We start from the raw sequence: 16684 nt of genomic DNA, 5'->3' as shown, positions 1-16684 counted from the left end.
ACCCCTGTAACGTAGTCTAGTCAGGGTCATATCCCTGTAACGTAGTCTAGTCAGGGTCATACCCCTGTAACGTAGTCTAGTCAGGGTCATACCCCTGTAACGTAGTCTAGTTAGGGTCATATCCCTGTAATGTAGTCTAGTCAGGGTCATATCCCTGTAACGTAGTCTAGTCAGGGTCATACCCCTGTAACGTAGTCTAGTCAGGGTCATACCCCTGTAACGTAGTCTAGTCAGGGTCATATCCCTGTAACGTAGTCTAGTCAGGGTCATATCCCCGTAACGTAGTCTAGTCAGGGTCATATCCCTGTAACGTAGTCTAGTCAGGGTCATATCCCTGTAACGTAGTCTAGTCAGGGTCATATCCCTGTAACGTAGTCTAGTCAGGGTCATATCCCTGTAACGTAGTCTAGTCAGGGTCATATCCCTGTAACGTAGTCTAGTCAGGGTCATATCCCTGTAACGTAGTCTAGTCAGGGTCATATCCCTGTAACGTAGTCTAGTCAGGGTCATATCCCTGTAACGTAGTCTAGTCAGGGTCATATCCCTGTAACGTAGTCTAGTTAGGGTCATATCCCTGTAACGTAGTCTAGTCAGGGTCATATCCCTGTAACGTAGTCTAGTCAGGGTCATATCCCTGTAACGTAGTCTAGTCAGGGTCATATCCCTGTAACGTAGTCTAGTCAGGGTCATATCCCTGTAACGTAGTCTAGTCAGGGTCATATCCCTGTAACGTAGTCTAGTCAGGGTCACATCCCTGTAACGTAGTCTAGTCAGGGTCATACCCCTGTAACGTAGTCTAGTCAGGGTCATATCCCTGTAACGTAGTCTAGTCAGGGTCATATCCCTGTAAAGTAGTCTAGTCAGGGTCATACCCCTGTAACGTAGTCTAGTCAGGGTCATATCCCTGTAACGTAGTCTAGTCAGGGTCATATCCCTGTAACGTAGTCTAGTCAGGGTCATATCCCTGTAACGTAGTCTAGTCAGGGTCATATCCCTGTAACGTAGTCGAGTCAGGGTCATATCCCTGTAACGTAGTCTAGTCAGGGTCATATCCCTGTAAAGTAGTCTAGTCAGGGTCATATCCCTGTAACGTAGTCTAGTCAGGGTCATATCCCTGTAACGTAGTCTAGTCAGGGTCATATCCCTGTAACGTAGTCTAGTCAGGGTCATACCCCTGTAACGTAGTCTAGTTAGGGTCATATCCCTGTAACGTAGTCTAGTCAGGGTCATATCCCTGTAACGTAGTCTAGTCAGGGTCATATCCCTGTAACGTAGTCTAGTCAGGGTCATATCCCTGTAACGTAGTCTAGTCAGGGTCATATCCCTGTAACGTAGTCTACAGCTCTGTCCGTGGCCTTGGTGTGCTCCGATCGTCGCCTTGGTGTGCTCCGTCCGTGGCCTTGGTGTGCTCTGTCCGTGGCCTTGGTGTGCTCCGTCCGTGGCCTTGGTGTGCTCTGTCCGTGGCCTTGGTGTGCTCTGACCGTGGCAGACAGTGTGCTATGTCTGTGGCCTTGGTGTGCTCTGTCTGTGGATCTTGGTGTGCTCTGTCTGTGGCAGACAGTGTGCTCTGTCCGTGGCCTTGGTGTGCTCTGTCTGTGGAAGACAGTGTGCTCTGTCTGTGGCCTTGGTGTGCTCTGTCTGTGGCAGACAGTGTGCTCTGTCCGTGGCCTTGGTGTGCTCTGTCTGTGGCCTTGGTGTGCTCTGTTCGTGGCCTTGGTGTGCTCTGTCTGTGGCCTTGGTGTGCTCTGTCTGTGGCAGACAGTGTGCATCCCACATCGGATTATACAGTCATCAGCGAACAAGCAGTAGTGGAAGTCTACAATGGACTACCTAAGATGAGAGTAAAGGTCTGTGATAGGATGGACTACCTTAAGATAAGTGTGTATAAAGGTCTGTGATAGGATGGACTACCTTAAGATAAGTGTGTATAAAGGTCTGTGATAGGATGGACTACCTTAAGATAAGAGTATAAAGGTCTGTGATAGGATGAACTACCTTAAGATAAGAGTATAAAGGTCTGTGATAGGATGGACTACCTTAAGATAAGTGTGTATAAAGGTCTGTGATAGGATGGACTACCTTAAGATAAGAGTATAAAGGTCTGTGATAGGATGAACTACCTTAAGCTAAGAGTATAAAGGTCTGTGATAGGATGGACTACCTTAAGCTAAGAGTATAAAGGTCTGTGATAGGATGGACTACCTTAAGATAAGATACGTGTGTATAAAGGTCTGTGATAGGATTAACTACCTTAAGATAAGATACGTGTGTATAAAGGTCTGTGATAGGATGGACTACCTTAAGATAAGATAAGTGTGTATAAAGGTCTGTGATAGGATGGACTACCTTAAGATAAGAGTATAAAGGTCTGTGATAGGATGGACTACCTTAAGATAAGAGTATAAAGGTCTGTGATAGGATGGACTACCTTAAGATAAGAGTATAAAGGTCTGTGATAGGATGGACTACCTTAAGATAAGAGTATAAAGGTCTGTGATAGGATGGACTACCTTAAGATAAGAGTATAAAGGTCTGTGATAGGATGGACTACCTTAAGATAAGAGTATAAAGGTCTAGGATAGGATGGACTACCTTAAGATAAGAGTATAAAGGTCTGTGATAGGATGGACTACCTTAAGATAAGAGTATAAAGGTCTGTGATAGGATGGACTACCTTAAGATAAGAGTATAAAGTTCTGTGATAGGATGGACTACCTTAAGATAAGAGTATAAAGGTCTAGGATAGGATGGACTACCTTAAGATAAGAGTATAAAGGTCTGTGATAGGATGGACAACCTTAAGATAAGAGTATAAAGGTCTAGGATAGGATGGACTACCTTAAGATAAGAGTATAAAGGTCTAGGATAGGATGGACTACCTTAAGATAAGAGTATAAAGGTCTAGGATAGGATGGACTACCTTAAGATAAGAGTATAAAGGTCTAGGATAGGATGGACTACCTTAAGATAAGATAAGTGTGTATAAAGGTCTGTGATAGGATGGACTACCTTAAGATAAGAGTATAAAGGTCTGTGATAGGATGGACTATTTTAAGATAAGAGTATAAAGGTCTGTGATAGGATGGACTACCTTAAGATAAGAGTATAAAGGTCTGTGATAGGATGGACTACCTTAAGCTAAGAGTATAAAGGTCTGTGATAGGATGGACTACCTTAAGCTAAGAGTATAAAGGTCTAGGATAGGATGGACTACCTTAAACTAAGAGTATAAAGGTCTAGGATAGGATGGACTACCTTAAGATAAGAGTATAAAGGTCTGTGATAGGATGGACTACCTTAAGATAAGAGTATAAAGGTCTAGGATAGGATGGACTACCTTAAGATAAGAGTATAAAGGTCTAGGATAGGATGGACTACCTTAAAATAAGAGTATAAAGGTCTGTGATAGGATGGACTACCTTAAGATAAGAGTATAAAGGCCTGTGATAGGATGGACTACCTTAAGATAAGAGTATAAAGGTCTGTGATAGGATGGACTACCTTAAGATAAGAGTATAAAGGTCTATGATAGGATGGACTACCTTAAGATAAGAGTATAAAGGTCTGTGATAGGATGGACTACCTTAAGATAAGAGTATAAAGGTCTGTGATAGGATGGACTACCTTAAACTAAGAGTATAAAGGTCTAGGATAGGATGGACTACCTTAAGATAAGAGTATAAAGGTCTAGGATAGGATGGACTACCTTAAGATAAGAGTAAAGGTCTGTGATAGGATGGACTACCTTAAGATAAGAGTATAAAGGTCTAGGATAGGATGGACGACCTTAAGATAAGAGTATAAAGGTCTAGGATAGGATGGACGACCTTAAGATAAGAGTATAAAGGTCTAGGATAGGATGGACGACCTTAAGATAAGAGTATAAAGGTCTGTGATAGGATGGACTACCTTAAGATAAGAGTATAAAGGTCTGTGATAGGATGGACTACCTTAAGATAAGAGTATAAAGGTCTAGGATAGGATGGACTACCTTAAGATAAGTTAAGTGTGTATAAAGGTCTGTGATAGGATGGACTACCTTAAGATAAGTTAAGTGTGTATAAAGGTCTGTGATAGGATGGACTACCTTAAGATAAGTTAAGTGTGTATAAAGGTCTGTGATAGGATGGACTACCTTAAGATAAGTTAAGTGTGTATAAAGGTCTGTGATAGGATGGACTACCTTAAGATAAGTTAAGTGTGTATAAAGGTCTGTGATAGGATGGACTACCTTAAGATAAGAGTATAAAGGTCTGTGATAGGATGGACTACCTTAAGATAAGAGTATAAAGGTCTGTGATAGGATGGACTACCTTAAGATAAGAGTATAAAGGTCTAGGATAGGATGGACTACCTTAAGATAAGATAAGTGTGTGGAACCACCAGACAGGACCAGAATGTGAAAACTAAAAAGTTTATTGAGCAGAAACAGCACTCAGAACAACATTATGCTGTAATCAAAAATATCTCTGGAACAGTAGCAAGGTCAGAGGTCAGAGGTCAGCACCCCCCCCCCACCCGAAACAAAACAAACGTAAAGAGTAGAAAGGAACAGCCAGCAGGGTTCGCTCTGCCATGATCACATCTCAGTCTATTAACTGTCTGGAGACACCTGGTACTAGATAACAGTCTGGAAGAGGAGGACGAGAAGGGGTCTGTAGAGGAGGAGGGTTATAGGTGTCTGTAGTAGAGGAGGAGGGGTTATAGGTGTCTGTAGTAGAAGAGGAGGAGGGGTTATAGGTGTCTGTAGTAGAGGAGGGGTTATAGGTGTCTGTAGTAGAGGAGGGGGGTTATAGGTGTCTGTAGTAGAGGAGGGGTTATAGGTGTCTGTAGTAGAGGAGGGGGGTTATAGGTGTCTGTAGTAGAGGAGGAGGGGGGTTATAGGTGTCTGTAGTAGAGGAGGAGGAGGGGTTATAGGTGTCTGTAGTAGAGGAGGAGGAGGGGTTATAGGTGTCTGTAGTAGAGGAGGAGGGGGGTTATAGGGGTCTGTAGAGGAGGAGGAGGGGTTATAGGTGTCTGTAGTAGAGGAGGGGGGGTTATAGGTGTCTGTAGTAGAGGAGGGGGGGTTATAGGTGTCTGTAGTAGAGGAGGAGGGGGGTTATAGGTGTCTGTAGTAGAGGAGGAGGGGTTATAGGTGTCTGTAGTAGAGGAGGAGGGTTATAGGTGTCTGTAGTAGAGGAGGAGGGTTATAGGTGTCTGTAGTAGAGGAGGAGGGGGGTTATAGGTGTCTGTAGTAGAGGAGGGGGGGTTATAGGTGTCTGTAGTAGAGGAGGGGGGTTATAGGTGTCTGTAGTAGAGGAGGAGGGGGGTTATAGGTGTCTGTAGTAGAGGAGGAGGGGTTATAGGTGTCTAGTAGAGGAGGAGGGTTATAGGTGTCTGTAGTAGAGGAGGAGGGGTTATAGGTGTCTGTAGTAGAGGAGGAGGGTTATAGGTGTCTGTAGTAGAGGAGGGGGGGTTATAGGTGTCTGTAGTAGAGGAGGAGGGTTATAGGTGTCTGTAGTAGAGGAGGAGGGGGGTTATAGGTGTCTGTAGTAGAGGAGGGGGGGTTATAGGTGTCTAGTAGAGGAGGAGGGTTATAGGTGTCTGTAGTAGAGGAGGAGGGGTTATAGGTGTCTGTAGTAGAGGAGGGGGGTTATAGGTGTCTGTAGTAGAGGAGGGGGGTTATAGGTGTCTGTAGTAGAGGAGGAGGGTTATAGGTGTCTGTAGTAGAGGAGGAGGGGGGTTATAGGTGTCTGTAGTAGAGGAGGGGGGGTTATAGGTGTCTGTAGTAGAGGAGGAGGAGGGTTATAGGTGTCTGTAGTAGAGGAGGGGGGTTATAGGTGTCTGTAGTAGAGGAGGAGGGGTTATAGGTGTCTAGTAGAGGAGGAGGGTTATAGGTGTCTGTAGTAGAGGAGGAGGGGTTATAGGTGTCTGTAGTAGAGGAGGGGGGTTATAGGTGTCTGTAGTAGAGGAGGAGGGTTATAGGTGTCTGTAGTAGAGGAGGAGGAGGGTTATAGGTGTCTGTAGTAGCGAGGGGGGGGTCCATAGTGCATGGGCATGTTGACGTCTATATTGTTCAGGTTGTTGTTGACCTGGTTGAGGGGAGGGTGGTAGTTGAGGGGGGGCAGGTGGAGGAGCGGGGGCACGTAGGGGGCGGGGGGCAAGGGCTGGCGATGAGGCAGAATGACACGAGGAGGGACCAATAAGGGCGCTCGCACCGCCTGCGGAGGGGGGGCTGCTCGAGGTCGCTTAGCAACCACCACAGGTTCCGGGGGCGGGCCCACTCTCTTCCCTGAAGTCTCTGAGAGGGAGAAAGAGAGAGAGAGAGAGAGAGAGAGAGAAAGAAATGTCAGTTAGTCAGGGTGATAGCTGCTAGTCAGGGTGATAGCAGTTAGTCAGGGTGATAGCAGTTAGTCAGGGTGATAGCAGTTAGTCAGGGTGATAGCTGCTAGTCAGGGTGATAGCTGCTAGTCAGGGTGATAGCTGCTAGTCAGGGTGATAGCAGTTAGTCAGGGTGATAGCAGTTAGTCAGGGTGATAGCAGTTAGTCAGGGTGATAGCTGCTAGTCAGGGTGATAGCTGCTAGTCAGGGTGATAGTCAGGGTGATAGCAGTTAGTCAGGGTGATAGTCAGGGTGATAGTCAGGGTGATAGTCAGGGTGATAGCTGCTAGTCAGGGTGATAGCTGTTAGTCAGGGTGATAGCTGATAGTCAGGGTGATAGTCAGGGTGATAGCTGTAAGTCAGGGCGATAGCTGTAGGTCAGGGCGATAGCAGTTAGTCAGGGCGATAGCAGTTAGTCAGGGCGATAGCAGTTAGTCAGGGCGATAGCAGTTAGTCAGGGCGATAGCAGTTAGCCAGGGCGATAGCAGTTAGTCAGGGCGATAGCTGCTAGTCAGGGCGATAGCTGCTAGTCAGGGCGATAGCTGCTAGTCAGGGCGATAGCTGCTAGTCAGGGCGATAGCTGCTAGTCAGGGTGATAGTCAGGGTGATAGCAGTTAGTCAGGGTGAAAGCAGTTGGTCAGGGTGAAAGCAGTTGGTCAGGGTGAAAGCAGTTAGTCAGGGTGATAGCTGTTAGTCAGGGTGAAAGTCAGGGTGATAGCTATTAGTCAGGGTGATAGCAGTTAGTCAGGGTGATAGCAGTTAGTTAGGGTGATAGCAGTTAGTCAGGGTGATAGTCAGGGTGATAGCAGTTAGTCAGGGTGATAGTCAGGGTGATAGCTGTTAGTCAGGGTGATAGCAGTTAGTCAGGGTGATCGTCAGGGTGATAGCTGTTAGCCAGGGTGATAGCAGTTAGTCAGGGTGATAGCTATTAGTCAGGGTGATAGCTGTTAGTCAGGGTGATTAGTCAGGGTGATAGCAGTTAGTCAGGGTGATAGTCAGGGTGATAGCAGTTAGTCAGGGTGATGGCTATTAGTCAGGGTGATAGCAGTTAGTCATGGGGATAGCAGTTAGTCAGGGTGATAGCAGTTAGTCAGGGTGATAGTCAGGGTGATAGCTATTAGTCAGGGTGATAGCAGTTAGTCAGGGTGATAGTCAGGGTGATAGCTGTTAGTAGATCACCCATAGTTCCAGAAGGACAGTATTACAGCATTGGGATTTATAAAGAAACGCACTGACCTGCGTTCTTCTTGTTGAGCTCTTTCTCGCCCTCTTTCTGAATCTCCTGAATGATGCGCTCGTCATCTTGCTGTAGAGAGACACACACACATTAGCTGGTCCCCTGTAAGCTCAGCTGGTAGAGCATGGTGCTAGCAACGGCAGGGTAGTGGGTTCGATTCCCGGGAACCACCCATACTAAGACGCTTTGGATATGGCTGAAAGCCATATCATATTATTATAATTAGCTGTTGGCCAAGAACGCCTTGGTTGGCTAGCGTGTTAGCTATTTGTTGGTTTGGAATGGCTAGCGTGTTAGCTCTTTGTTGGTTTGGAACGGCTAGGGGTCCCCGAGGAGAGGTTTGGAATGGCTGGGGGTCCCTGAGGAGAGGTTTGGAACACTGGGGGTCCCTGAGGAGAGGTTTGGAACACTGGGGGTCCCTGAGGAGAGGTTTGGAACACTGGGGGTCCCTGAGGAGAGGTTTGGAACGGCTGGGGGTCCCCGAGGAGAGGTTTGGAATGGTCAACCAAATCGTTTCTAGGCTTCTTCTCTGGACGTTATATTGCGACTGGCAAATTTAACAAATTAGGTGCATTATCGCCACCGACCTTGTTCGTCTTTCAGTCACCCACGTGGGTATAACCAATGAGGAGATGTCACGTGAGTACCTGCTTCTATAAACCAATGAGGAGATGGGAGAGGCAGGACTGGCAGCGTGATCTGCGTCAGAAATAGAACTGACTTCTATTTTAGCCCTTGACAACGCAGACGCTCGTTGGCACGTGCGAGCAGTGTGGGTGCAATAACTGAATAATATAGATTTCTAAATTTATTTTGCACCAACGGATGTTTTCATTCTACACACAATACCCCATAATGACATCACAATACCCCACAACGACATCACAATACCCCACAATGACATCACAATACCCCACAATGACATCACAATACCCCATAATGATATCACAATACCCCACAATGACATCACAATACCCCACAATGACATCACAATACCCCATAATGACATCACAATACCCCATAATGATATCACAATACCCCACAATGATATCACAATACCCCACAATGACATCACAATACCCCATAATGACACCACAATACCCCATAATGACATCACAATACCCCATAATGATATCACAATACCCCACAATGACATCACAATACCCCATAATGACATCACAATACCCCATAATGACATCACAATACCCCATAATGATATCACAATACCCCACAATGACATCACAATACCCCACAATGACATCACAATACCCCATAATGACAAACCAAAAACAGGTTAAGAATTTTTTCCAAATGTATTACAAATAAAACACTGAAATATCACATTCACATCAGTATTCCGACCCTTTACTCTGTACTTTGTTGAAGCACCTTTGGCAGCGATTACACCCTTTAGTCTTCTTGGGTATGGTTCTACAAGCTTGGCACACCTGTATTGGGGGAGTTTCTCCCATTCCTCTCTGCAGATCATCTCAAGCTCTGTCAGGTTGGATGGGGAGCATTGCTGCACATCTATTTTCATGTCTCTCCAGAGATGTTCGATCGATCGGGTTCAAGTCTAGGCTCTGGCTGAGCCACTCAAGGATGATCAATGGAAACAGGATGCAGCTGAGTTCTATTTCGAGTCTCATAGCAAAAGGTCTGAATACTTATGTAAATAAGGTATCTGTTTTTATCTTTAATAAATGTGCAAAAATGTATAAAAAACGTTGTTTTGCTTCAACATTATGGGGTATTGTGATGTCATTATGGGGTATTGTGATGTCATTATGGGGTGTTGTGATGTCATTATGGGGTATTGTGATGTCATTATGGGGTATTGTGATGTCATTATGGGGTATTGTGATGTCATTATGGGGTATTGTGATGTCATTATGGGGTATTGTGATGTCAGTATGGGGTGTTGTGATGTCATTATGGGGTATTGTGATGTCATTATGGGGTATTGTGATGTCATTATGGGGTATTGTGATGTCATTATGGTTTTAATCTATTGTAGAATACGGCTTTAACGTGTGTGTGTGTTACTGTGGAGTGTGTGTGTGTGTGTGTGTGCTCACCGTGGGGTCTGTGTTCGTGTGTGTGTGTGTGTGTGTGTGCTCACCGTGGGGTCTGTCCAGAGAGAGCACTTGCGGCAGTGCCTACAGGGAGCGCCAGGGGAACGGGCGTGCTGACAGAAGTGGTTGTATCCACTGATTGGCTCTCGGCACAGGTAGCACATGTAGCTTCCACAACGACACCACATCCTGTTACATCCCTCAGACTTCACCAGACCTGTTCCACACTTCACGCACTTCCTGACCCGAGCTGCTGTCATCCGCTCCTCACTGTAGGGGACAGAGAGGAGTTAGGACCCTAGTTAGGACCCTAGTTAGCACCCTAGTTAGGACCCTAGTTAGGACCCTAGTTAGGACCCTAGTAAGCGCCCAACACCAGACCTGTTCCACACTTCCTGACCCGAGCTGCTGTCATCCGCTCCTCACTGTAGGGGATAGAGAGGAGTTAGGACCCTAGTTAGTAACCTAGATGGGACCATAGTTGGGACCCTAGTTAGTAACCTAGATGGGACCATAGTTGGGACCCTAGTTAGTAACCTAGATGGGACCATAGTTGGGACCCTAGTTAGTAACCTAGATGGGACCATAGTTGGGACCCTAGTTAGTAACCTAGATGGGACCATAGTTGGGACCCTAGTTGGTAACCTAGATGGGACCCTAGTTGGGACCCTAGTTGGTAACCTAGATGGGACCCTAGTTGGGACCCTGAATAGTCAGATCTGATGGTTCTGGCAGGCTACTTCCTGTCTGTCAGCTGCAGGAAGTCTGAGGAGCTGTGGACAGCAACAACAGGAAGTACTGGACGTGTATGGTAAGTGTGTTTGTAGTGAGTGTATTAACACTGTGTGTGTTAGAGTGTGTGTGTGTGTGTGTGTGTGTTAGCGTGTATTAACACTGTGTGTGTTAGTGTGGAGAGACAGGAAGCACCCGCCTGCTAAACTTCCTGCCCAGTCATCCGGGAAACAGAGCTGTTTACCCAGTACCCTCTCTGTTGTGAGAGGAACAGGACACAGAGCAGGGTTTAGCTCCATGCCTGCACTAACACCTGGGGGGTATTCACTATGAACGAAACAGAACCAACCGAGTTTGTTCATTTAGAAAACACTCATGACCAACGCAACTAGGTCGGCCCTGTGACCAATCACAGCCCAGAGAGTCAACAAGGTGATTGCACAGACGACACAGCTGGTATGTCACTAGGTCGGCCCTGTGACCAATCACAGCCCAGAGAGTCAACAAGGTGATTGCACAGACGACACAGCTGGTATGTCACTAGGTCGGCCCTGTGACCAATCACAGCCCAGAGAGTCAACAAGGTCATTGTACACTTGGTTTTCACTAGACAGCTTCCCGGTGGTCTGAGCTAAAAATGAACCATTAGATTGTTACCAACACAACACGACTTTCATTTGATTGGTTGGCCAATAAGATCAGCTTCAGTCATATCAGGTGACCTGGGGGGTGGGACTACAGTAGGTCTCTTGCTTAATATGAGCCGTAGCTACTGGCATTATGACAGGATCCACTCAGAACGATTCTTCCATCGCTTCGGCATAAAAATGGCTTATCGGGGAAAATTGCCCGAATCTACTAATTTGAAGGGGTGTCCACATACTTTTGTATATATAGTGTATGAGGGAGAGATAGCAAGGACCCCTCTCTCTCTGGTCAGGCACTTACAAGGCCACCCTCATGCGTATCTCATCTCGTTCCATGACCTGGTCACATGACTTCCCAGCATGCTCCTTCCACTGGACACGGCACTTCCTGCAGCTCTCCTGGAGAGAGGGGGAGAGGGGAGTGGAGGGGAGGAGAGGGGGGAGAGATTCGGTAAAAACAGTAATGTAGCATCCAAGGTTTAGGTTACCCCCCTAAATTACCCCCCTAAATTAGTAGCGGGGAGAGAGAGGGAGGGGAGATTCAGTAAAAACAGTAATGTAGCATCCAAGTTTTAGGTTACCCCCTAAATTACCCCCCTAAATTAGTAGCGGGGAGAGAGAGGGAGGGGAGATTCAGTAAAAACAGTAATGTAGCATCCAAGGTATAGGTTACCCCCCCTAAATGACCCCCCCTAAATGAATATGTCAGAGATGGTCACATGTTCTCCTCCCTCATCTCAATCAAAACACAGGTTACAACATCCAACATCCAGGACGCAATAGTGAGACTTGAGACTGTAGAAATAATGGAAATGAGGGGAGAGGAGAGGAGGAGGAGAGGGGAGGGGAGAGGTGAGGAGGATAGGGGAGGGGAGAGGTGAGGAGGATAGGGGACGGGAGAGGTGAGGAGAGGGGAAAGGAGGAGGAGAGGGGAGGGGAGAGGGGAGGGGAGAGGAAAGGAGGAGGAGAGGGGAGGGGAGAGGAAAGGAGGAGGAGAGGGGAGGGGAGAGGAAAGGAGGAGGAGAGGAAAGGGGAGAGGGAAGGAGGAGGAGAGGGGAGGGGAGAGGACAGGAGGAGGAGAGGAAAGGAGGAGGAGAGGGGAGGGGAGAGGGAAGGAGGAGGAGAGGAGAGGGGAGGGGAGAGGAGAGGGGAGGGGAGAGGGAAGGAGGGGGAGAGGGAAGGAGGAGGAGAGGGGAGGGGAGAGGTGAGGAGGATGGGGGACGGGAGAGGTGAGGAGAGGGGAAAGGAGGAGGAGAGGAGAGGGGAGGGGAGAGGGGAGGGGAAAGGAGGAGGAGAGGAGAGGGGGGAGGGGAGGGGAGAGGAAAGGAGGAGGAGAGGGGAGGGGAGAGGGGAGGGGAGAGGAAAGGAGGAGGAGAGGGGAGGGGAGAGGAGAGGGGAGGGGAGAGGAAAGGAGGAGGAGAGGTGAGGAGGATAGGGGACGGGAGAGGAAAGGAGGAGGAGAGGGGAGGGGAGAGGAGAGGAGAGGAGAGGGGAGGGGAGAGGGGAGAGGAGAGGGGAGGGGAGAGGGGAGGGGAGGGGAGGGGAGAGGGGAGGGGAGGGGAGGGGAGAGGAAAGGAGGAGGAGAGGGGAGAGGAGGGGAGAGGAGGATAGGGGACGGGAGAGGAAAGGAGGAGGAGAGGGGACGGGAGAGGAAAGGAGGAGGAGAGGGGAGGGGAGAGGCGGAGGAGACTGTAGAAATAATGGAAACGAGGGGAGAGGAGAGGAGGAGGAGAGGGGAGAGGAGGAGGAGAGGGGAGGGGAAAGGAGGAGGAGACTGTAGAAATAAGGGAAACGAGGGGAGAGGAGAGGAGGAGGAGAGGGGAGAGGAAAGGAGGAGGAGACTGTAGAAATAATGGAAACGAGGGGAGAGGAAAGGAGGAGAGGGGAGGGGAGAGGAAAGGAGGGGTGAGAGAAATGGATGAGAGGGGAGAGGAAAGGAGGGGCGAGGTGAGAGGAGAAGAGGGGAGAGGAAATCTCTTCCTAACTAGTGCACGGCTGGGTTGCAAAGTAGAACCAGTAGAATGTTTTAAAAAGGGAGTTGTCCTAAACCAAGTGTTCCCGAGCCACTGCAACAGACAGCAGCATTTAGCTACTGCCGCTACCACTGCAGAGGCTGCCTCAAACACTGACTAGCTGTGGCTCTGGGAGTGACTGAGTGACTGTGTGTGTGTGCGTGAGCGAGGGAGAGAGAGAGAGACAGAGAGAGAGAGAGACAGAGAGCGAGAGCGACAGAGAGCGAGAGAGAGACAGAGAGAGAGAGAGAGCGCGAGAGCGAGAGAGACAGAGAGAGAGAGAGCGGGAAGAAGGGAGAGAGACAGAGAGAGAGAGAGAGAGCGAGAGAGACAGAGAGCGAGAGAGCGAGAGAGCGAGAGCGCGAGAGCGCGAGAGCGCGAGAGCGCGAGAGCGAGAGAGCGAGAGAGACAGAGAGAGACAGAGTGAGAGAGCAGGAAGAAGGGAGAGAGACAGAGAGAGAGAGAGAGAGAGAGAGAGAGAGAGAGAGAGAGAGACAGCAGCAGCAGAAGTGTGATCCGTCCCTGACTGCGTGGTTGCCTAGTAACAGCATCTCCACCGGCTCAACATGCTGAAGGACATCTGGGGGACACACTCAGTTTCATTAAGAAGAAGTGCATCGATGTCGTCGTCCCCACAGTGACCGTATGTACATATCCCAACCAGAAACCATGATTTACAGGCAACGTCCGCACTGAGCTAAACGGCTCAGTATCGTGGTCCCCAATTTCGTGGTATCCAATTGTTTTAGTAGCTACTATCTTGTCTCATCGCTACAACTCTCGTACGGGCTCGGGAGAGACGAAGGTCGAAAGCCTTGCGTCCTCCGAAACACAACCCAATGAAGCCGCACTGCTTCTTAACACAGCGCCATCCAAGGAAACACTGTGCACCTGGAAACCTTGGTTAGCGTGCACTGCGCCCGGCCCGCCACAGGAGTCGCTAGTGTGCGATGAGACAAGGATATCCCTACCGGCCAAACCCAACCCTAACCTGGACGAGGCTAGGCCAATTGTGCGTCGCCTCATGGACGTCCCGGTCGCGCCCGGCTGCGACAGAGCCTGGGCTCGAACCCAGAGTCTCACTGCGATGACCACTGCACCAACCGGGAGGCCCAAAGCTGCAGTCTGGACACTAAACCAGACGCTTAAAACAAATCCCGCTAAAGGACGACAGCTCAGCGTTCAACACCATAGTGCCCTTTCCCACCTGGACAAAAGGAACACCTACGTGGGACGACAGCTCAGCGTTCAACACCATAGTGCCCTTTCCCACCTGGACTAAAGGAACACCTACGTGAGAATGCTGTTCATTGACGACAGCTCAGCGTTCAACACCATAGTGCCCTTTCCCACCTGGACTAAAGGAACACCGACGTGAGACGACAGCTCAGCGTTCAACACCATAGTGCCCTTTCCCACCTGGACTAAAGGAACACCGACGTGAGACGACAGCTCAGCGTTCAACACCATAGTGCCCTTTCCCACCTGGACTAAAGGAACACCTACGTGAGACGACAGCTCAGCGTTCAACACCATAGTGCCCTTTCCCACCTGGACTAAAGGAACACCTACGTGGGACGACAGCTCAGCGTTCAACACCATAGTGCCCTTTCCCACCTGGACTAAAGGAACACCTACGTGAGACGACAGCTCAGCGTTCAACACCATAGTGCCCTTTCCCACCTGGACTAAAGGAACACCTACGTGGGACGACAGCTCAGCGTTCAACACCATAGTGCCCTTTCCCACCTGGACTAAAGGAACACCTACGTGGGACGACAGCTCAGCGTTCAACACCACAGTGCCCTTTCCCACCTGGACTAAAGGAACACCTACGTGGGACGACAGCTCAGCGTTCAACACCATAGTGCCCTTTCCCACCTGGACTAAAGGAACACCGACGTGGGACTACAGCTCAGCGTTCAACACCATAGTGCCCTTTCCCACCTGGACTAAAGGAACACCTACGTGAGAATGCTGTTCATTGACGACAGCTCAGCGTTCAACACCATAGTGCCCTTTCCCACCTGGACTAAAGGAACACCTACGTGAGACGACAGCTCAGCGTTCAACACCATAGTGCCCTTTCCCACCTGGACTAAAGGAACACCGACGTGGGACTACAGCTCAGCGTTCAACACCATAGTGCCCTTTCCCACCTGGACTAAAGGAACACCGACGTGGGACTACAGCTCAGCGTTCAACACCATAGTGCCCTTTCCCACCTGGACTAAAGGAACACCTACGTGAGAATGCTGTTCATTGACGACAGCTCAGCGTTCAACACCATAGTGCCCTTTCCCACCTGGACTAAAGGAACACCTACGTGGGACGACAGCTCAGCGTTCAACACCATAGTGCCCTTTCCCACCTGGACTAAAGGAACACCTACGTGGGACGACAGCTCAGCGTTCAACACCATAGTGCCCTTTCCCACCTGGACTAAAGGAACACCGACGTGGGACGACAGCTCAGCGTTCAACACCATAGTGCCCTTTCCCACCTGGACTAAAGGAACACCTACGTGGGACTACAGCTCAGCGTTCAACACCATAGTGCCCTTTCCCACCTGGACTAAAGGAACACCTACGTGAGAATGCTGTTCATTGACGACAGCTCAGCGTTCAACACCATAGTGCCCTTTCCCACCTGGACTAAAGGAACACCTACGTGGGACGACAGCTCAGCGTTCAACACCATAGTGCCCTTTCCCACCTGGACTAAAGGAACACCTACGTGAGAATGCTGTTCATTGACGACAGCTCAGCGTTCAACACCATAGTGCCCTTTCCCACCTGGACTAAAGGAACACCGACGTGAGACGACAGCTCAGCGTTCAACACCATAGTGCCCTTTCCCACCTGGACTAAAGGAACACCTACGTGAGAATGCTGTTCATTGACGACAGCTCAGCGTTGAACACCAGGCTTTGTCCCCTCCTGTACTCCCCTGCTCACCCACGACTACGTGACCAAGCACCATCATTAAGTTTGCCGACCACACAACGAATGGTAGGCCTGATCACCGTCAACGATGAAGACAGCCAATAGGGAGGAGGTCAAAGACCTGGCAAGTGTGGTGCCAGGACAACAACCTCTCCCTCAACGTCAGCAAGACTAATGAGCTAAATCGTGGACTACAGGAAATGGAGGTCTGAACACGCCCTCCCTCATTTACATCGCCGGGGCTGTGGTGAAGCAGGTCGAGAGGTTCATGTTCCTCGCTGTTCAAAAGTGTTATGAAATGTCATGTCATATTTTTTATTGTATAGAACTTCCTTAATGTTACAGGACCCCCAGAAGAAAAGCAGGGTGTTCCTCTGTCCAGTGTCTGTGTTCTGTCCTTTACATATTGATTTTTAAATCCGAGCCCCTGTCCCCCCCCGCAGGAAGCCTTTTGCCAGGCCGTCATTGTAAATAAGAATGTGTTCTTAACTGACTTGCCTAGTTAAATAAAAATGTAAAAATACAAATAGCCTTAGTAGAGCAGTGGGTTAGCATTAGCCAGTTAGCTATAGAGTCTGTCTCCATGATAGTAGAGCAGTGGGTTATCATTAGCCAGTTCGCTATAGAGCCTGTCTCCATGATAGTAGAGCAGTGGGTTATCATTAGCCAGTTCGCT

General features: G+C 48.9%; 1 protein-coding gene across 2 annotated transcripts in view; it reads right to left on the bottom strand.

Moving 5' to 3' along the window:
- Positions 1-5902: 5902 nt before the first annotated feature.
- The window catches only part of LOC110511299 (E3 ubiquitin-protein ligase RNF216), a 54800-nt gene continuing 44018 nt past the window's right edge, over positions 5903-16684 (bottom strand). Inside the window, exons 14-17 of one of the 2 annotated variants that reach the window (XM_036972306.1) lie at positions 11353-11450; positions 9720-9942; positions 7597-7666; positions 5903-6280 (exon numbers count right to left, since the gene is read on the bottom strand). In XM_036972306.1, the coding sequence (XP_036828201.1) occupies positions 5991-6280; positions 7597-7666; positions 9720-9942; positions 11353-11450 (681 nt within the window). In that variant the 3' untranslated portion in view covers positions 5903-5990. Of the gene's footprint in view, positions 6281-7596; positions 7667-9719; positions 9943-9989; positions 10098-11352; positions 11451-16684 lie in introns of those variants that run through there. The other variant, XM_036972307.1, reaches the window with a different exon arrangement.

The sequence above is a fragment of the Oncorhynchus mykiss genome, unplaced genomic scaffold (assembly GCF_013265735.2).
Source record: "Oncorhynchus mykiss isolate Arlee unplaced genomic scaffold, USDA_OmykA_1.1 un_scaffold_140, whole genome shotgun sequence".
Taxonomy (NCBI): Eukaryota; Metazoa; Chordata; class Actinopteri; order Salmoniformes; family Salmonidae; genus Oncorhynchus; species Oncorhynchus mykiss.
The sequence above is the reverse complement of the archived record's forward strand: the minus strand, read 5'-3'. Positions and strand labels throughout refer to the sequence as shown.